Source organism: Salvia hispanica, chromosome 5 (assembly GCF_029641045.1).
Source record: "Salvia hispanica isolate PSC_SH4W2 chromosome 5, Shi_PSC_v1, whole genome shotgun sequence".
Taxonomy (NCBI): domain Eukaryota; kingdom Viridiplantae; phylum Streptophyta; class Magnoliopsida; order Lamiales; family Lamiaceae; genus Salvia; species Salvia hispanica.
The window spans coordinates 18,024,626-18,030,599 of NC_142696.1; the positions used below are offsets into that span (position 1 = coordinate 18,024,626).

The window sequence follows — 5,974 nt, forward strand, 5'->3', positions numbered from 1 at the left end:
TCTGTTGATCAGTAGTTACTATATATGCAAATAGTGCACATTAAATTTGTGATAAATTTTAATAAATATCAGATATTGTATAGTTCTTCTCAATTGTCCACGTTGGCTTTCCGGTATGACATATCAAGTTAAATATTTGGCGAAACCAGATTTTATGGTAAAATTGCTACAACAATTATATTCGAATAGTTTTCTTATGTTTTTCAAAGTTCACGGGAAATCAAAATCCAATTAAAGTAGATGTATTTAGTCACCAATAAACTTTTGATTTTTTAATTCATTTTATTGGAAAATTAGTATAAAAGTATTATAGTTAATCAATTGAAATATGTTTTTTTCTACCATTTAGATTCGGATGTTAAAATTTTACCTATTTTTTGTGCCAATATCTACAGTTATATTTTAACACGAAAAGTCTACTCAGTATTGGATATGAACACTAGTTTAGTTCAATAAGAATTCTCTATCAAGCCAAATTAAGTGATAAATTATTATACTACTGTATATGATCTTAGACTATTTCAAAAACAAAGGGTTGGGGGGAGGGGAGAATAATTCCACAACTGCGTAAGGAAAAAATCAAATTGAAGTAAAACTAAAACCAATATAAGTTAAAAATCAACTTAATTGTTCAGTGAATAAGATGAAAATATGATCATTTTAGGTCACCTTGGTACTTGGACAATATATGAGTGAGCCCAAATGATCAACATATGCAAACCACAGTAACAATTTGTTGATTGGCCCAATTTCCGGAAAGGCCCATATATTTGTTGTGTTGAAATTTTTGGTGTTTCAAAATTTGATTTAACGTTTGAAATATAGCCAAATTCAACTATCAACTCAATGAATTATGAGAATGAGACATAGGTGATTATCACAAAATTTCTTCTGGCCTCCGCCACAAACAGAGCCAATATTTTAAGCTGGACCCCAAAATATGTGAATAATATTTTTTTAGGGTTGACATTGGTGTTGTTGAATTTAGCTGCGCAATAATTAGAGGCATGTAAACTAGAGATATATGCAGTGATTGTGTTAAAAGTAATTTCCATATCGAAAGAGCCGACAATTTCAGAAAAACAACAGTTGCATCTCCATTTTTCGAACTAAACAAAATATCACTCTTTTTCTGCATATTTATAATTTAAAATTTTACAATACTCTTTCGATAATTTTACTGAGCTCTTTATAAAAAATTATGATTAGTATTAAAAATATAATTAAATAATCCTTATACAAAAAGAATTTTGGCATATCTAACTATATAAAAACTTATACTTGAATTTGGGTTGGAGTCGACTCGCACTCTAACAATATACTACATTGTACTTGATGATCTGTCTGATTTTGAGTCTGGCATTTCATTAGCATGGGTGTTTGGCCTTCCAGTATGCGGAGAACCTACGACAATAAATAGTCATAAATATATACGATCTTTAGAAGATTATGTTGGACCATGCATATTAAAATGTTCGTAACATACCTGTGACATCCGAGGTCTATCCCGAGGATCCGTACGAAGACACAAAGATGCAGCTTCCAACATCAAGTGAAGTTGATGCTCCAAATACTCGCTTCCTAACCGTGGATCGATGAGCTCCCCAAAGTCGTGAGCTTCAAGCACCGCCCGACCCTACATTGGCGTTGCATATTCGAATCACACATATTCGACAATGTTTTCATGTATAGATAGAGAGGCAGAGGCTGGCTCACCCATTCTGCGAGACACTGCTGCCCCCTCGGCCTCTTGAGGTCCACGGCCCTCATCCCCGAGACCAGCTCCACAAGCACCACACCGAACGAGTAAACATCGGCCTTCTCTGTGATCTGACCACTCTGAGTATACTCAGGTGCCAAGTACCTAAACTTACATATGCATTAGTTTGTTGTTGCTACACACCACAAGGATGCATTAATTAACCTTACCCGAACGTCCCAATAACCCTAGTATCGACCCCTTTCTGCCCGTCTTCTTGCCAACGAGCCAGCCCGAAGTCTCCCACCTTCACCAAAATTAAAAAACTTTAGAAAACACTACACTACATCCACCCCCACACACCTATCCATGATAGATAATTACCAATGGCTCAAAATCATGTGTGATGAGGATGTTGCTAGGCCGCATGTCGCGATGCACGATGCAACCAACTCTGCATTCTTCATGAAGATACCTCAGGCCTCGCGCTGCTCCAACTGCAATCTTTTGGCGCGCACTCCATGACAGCGTCTCCTGATGCTGTCCTGGACACAAAAGGAAAATACATTAAATTCGAGCCAAGGGAAACACGAAAATTTCACTGATAGTACATACCATAGAGATGAGAATCAAGAGCTCCATTGCAGATGTATTCATACACCAGCAATCTCCTTCCACCTTCAATGCAGAAACCAATTAACATCACAACGTTGCGGTGCTGAGCACAACTCAGCACTTCGACCTCTGAGCAGAACTCTTTGTCTCCTTGAGAACTCGCCAACTTGCGCTGCTTGACCGCCACTGCTTGACCATCAGGGAGTACGCCTCTATGCACGGATCCGTAGCCTCCCTCGGCCAAGAAGTTGGCTTGTGAGAAGCCCCCCGTTGCAAGCTCTAGCTCTGCATACGTGAACCATCTTGGAGGCTTCCCGAATGCAGGTGACTCGTGTTGGCATATGGAGCACAAAGGAGGAGGCCTAGGAGGCGCTCTTCTTGACGGAGAAATCACTTCCCTCAAATTGCAGTTCTCAGCTGCAGGATTGCAACACTCATCAAGATTCTCGAATGACTGACCATCTGAACCAAAAATCTTTCGAATCAAAGGTTGCAACATCATCTTTTGGCGAGTGGAAAGGCGGAGATACTCGTTGTCCCAGCTAAATCCATCGAAACTTTGTTCGGCCTGCAATGCTCTCACCTTCTCGGGGCTACCAAGCTGAAGAGGAGGTGGAGATTTAGCTTTACTTGCATCCGATCCAACTAAGTTGAGCCGGAGAATGTTCGGCTGGGAATTCTTCATAACAACAATGTTGCATTGCAGCTGTTCCATACAATGCTTCTTCTCATGATTAAGCTGTCTACGGGACGTTGAAACATATAAGCTTTTGCATAATTTTTACGACACGAAACGTAGGTTGTAATAAACATTACCTATCCAAAACCACCCAGTTGGCTTGAGTTGTCTTTGCCTCTGCAGCCACTCCACCACAGGAGAGATCTGAGGTGACTTTGATATTTATGTCGATCTTATTAGCAAAATAATAGATCATCAATTTCGTTCAAGAATGAAGAAACCAACATAAAAGAGGCAGATAACTCACTGTTTTAGGATCATACACATCATGGAGTTCAAGAATCATCCGACTGCAACTGTCATGAATCTTGGATATCTTGTTTGTCGTTGAAGCTGATTTTGACCTCCGGAGGCCACGGCCACAATCTCGACCAAATCTTGGGAATCCCCAAAATAGACCTGGCTTAAGTCGATGCAAAGAATCAGAAAATGACCAAGCAGGAGCAAGAAAGGATGAATTTGAACATCTGTGCAAAGAGTTTTCTTATCACCTAACAAATGCAAGAAGGCTAATGCAGAGACGAGCAACAAAGGCTTGTCATATAAATGTTTAATGATAATGGAAAATGTTAGACAAACATGTACTAGAAATTCTTACCACTAGTTTGTGAAGAGGCCAAGACAAGAAGGGTAACGCAGTCTTCGGGCTGAACGACATGAGTAAGTGCCCAAATCAAAGCAGTCTTAGGAATCACCTTTGCTGCCTTAACAGCCACCACAACTTTGGCAACATCAGAAGCCTTGTCCCTTCTCCCTTCCCTATCTCGGCTCATTACACTAAGAGGTCAAAGCGATCACACAGTCCTCAGCCAAAACAGAATATTTACTCGAAATTTTGCTCACAACAAACAGAAACTAGCTATCACGTCCATTGGTAGCCTCCAACAACACAACAAAAGTAGTGAAGGATCTCTTCAAGCTAAACGCCCTTCCAATAATGAATCGACTTTTTTTTTTTTTTTTTTTTTTTTTCTGAAATCAACACAGAAACAAGAGTTTAGCTAGAGATGGAGCCTTGACAAACGATACTTCTGTTTAAGCACATGGATTTGTACAACATTGTCGACACAAACATACATCCATTTCCTTCATCACCATGTGCTGAAATGCAAGTAATAAGCTGCTTTTTGAATCATAGATTTCAAAGCAAGCTGAAAAGGAATGAAATGGCCTTGATTTTATGAAATGAGCTTTTTTACCAAATAAAAATTGAGTTCCCTTTCTCTCCACACTATTACCAATAATTGGAGTGCTGGGAAATGTGGAAATCAGATTCCTTTACAAAATCAAAGATGTTTCTTTTCTCACCCCAAAGTATAACTAATGGCCTCACACATTAAACAAATACTACTACTTACTTACATCCAAACTCACAAGAAAACAACAAATAAATTGGAAAAATCTTGAAGTTTTCAGACATATATGTACTACAATCTTCTCTAACAAAATACCCACTCGCACACAAACAGCATACATAGTGCACATATGTGCACAAATAGATGCTAGCAAAATTGGGCAAAAGAGGACCTTTTTCATGTATCTTCTTTGACATAACAAAAGCTAAACAACAATGAACCCATCACAAGAAGACACACCAAGAACAGATACAAGGGGCTCACTATGTGTGAGAGAGAAAAAGAGAAATGTGACATGAGATGAGATATCAAGTTGAACAACCTCTACAACTCACCATAAAATAGCTCTAATGTATCATCCAAACAATCACAGAGAAGCCTGCATCAAATAATGAAGTAAAAATAACATCTTTTGGTGTTTATGACAATTCTTGAATTAAAAAAATAAAGAAAAAAAATCCAAAATTACAAACGGGAAATCTTACAATTCTGTCTTTCTCTTAACTGATCTTTATTGTTTACAGACAATGTGACAATGTTCTTCTTTCTCGAGAGCGTTTCTCTTAAGTAAACGAAATGATAATTTAAACCAACATTAGTAAATCTGCATGCCATTTCATTATCAAGTAAAAAGGGGAATTTATCATAAAATACCTTTCCAAATAAGTTGACACCCTTTGACAGTAGACTCTTATGAAATCTCTCCAAATTTTTAAATATAATTTGTCAACGTGATCTGCAGCCAGATGTGGTAAATATTAAAGTAGGGTTCAGTGCACTAGATTTTTGAATTTATTTTAGAGAAACAAGAGTTATTCAAAACGTTCTCATATATTATGCATATACAAAAAATAGGGAATACAAGACATTATAACAATATTCTGTATTATATTAGAATTATCCAAGGAAAATAAACAAAATTAAATCAAATATTACATAGTCTTATAGTATATCGCATTACTACCATTTTTTTTTTATTATGTTAGGTAGAAAAAAAAACATTTTAAAATGATGAAATATTTAACATTGAAGAAATATCACTCTAAAACATTTATATTTGTAAGTAGTATGGGAAATATTATGTTTTACACTATGTTTAATATGATTCCTTAATACTACAATCCAATGTTTGTTTCGATTTTTTAAGTAGACCGAGAAAGTAATCAGATTCTGATTAAAAAGGTAGTACTACTATACAATGATTCCTAGTTTTTTATAGGTATTCTTTTTCATAGTTTTAGGATTTTTATATATTTAAATATTTAATAGAGTATAATTCTTATAGTTTATGCAACTATTTCTATTATATTATAAATTAATAATTAATTTTTTTTAATATAACTTTATGTTATGAACATGAAAGAGCAAATTTAGAGTGCAAGATTTTCAACTAGTCAAGAGGATATCTAGACCTAGTTGTGTCGTTGGACCTTCGCCTAAAACGTTCTATCAAAACCTTAACCCTCTTCTACTGGATAATATAGGAGAGTAAAAGATCGATCCCACAGAGATGGAAGGAAGCGAAGGGCAATTGTGAAGACATCTTGGAGGAATTGATTAGCTACC

At 36.5% G+C, this 5,974-nt stretch overlaps 1 protein-coding gene across 1 annotated transcript; it reads right to left on the reverse strand.

The window, feature by feature from the left end:
- Positions 1-1,198: 1,198 nt before the first annotated feature.
- On the reverse strand, positions 1,199-4,781 carry LOC125191153 (inactive protein kinase SELMODRAFT_444075-like). The gene is made up of 9 exons (XM_048088638.2): positions 3,652-4,781; positions 3,301-3,452; positions 3,131-3,225; positions 2,315-3,057; positions 2,084-2,244; positions 1,930-2,006; positions 1,717-1,864; positions 1,487-1,636; positions 1,199-1,404 (listed from the first exon to the last, which is right to left on the reverse strand). Exons 1-9 carry the CDS (start codon positions 3,824-3,826, stop codon positions 1,276-1,278), a joined length of 1,830 nt encoding a protein of 609 aa, XP_047944595.1. The 5' UTR covers positions 3,827-4,781; the 3' UTR covers positions 1,199-1,275.
- Positions 4,782-5,974: the final 1,193 nt, after the last annotated feature.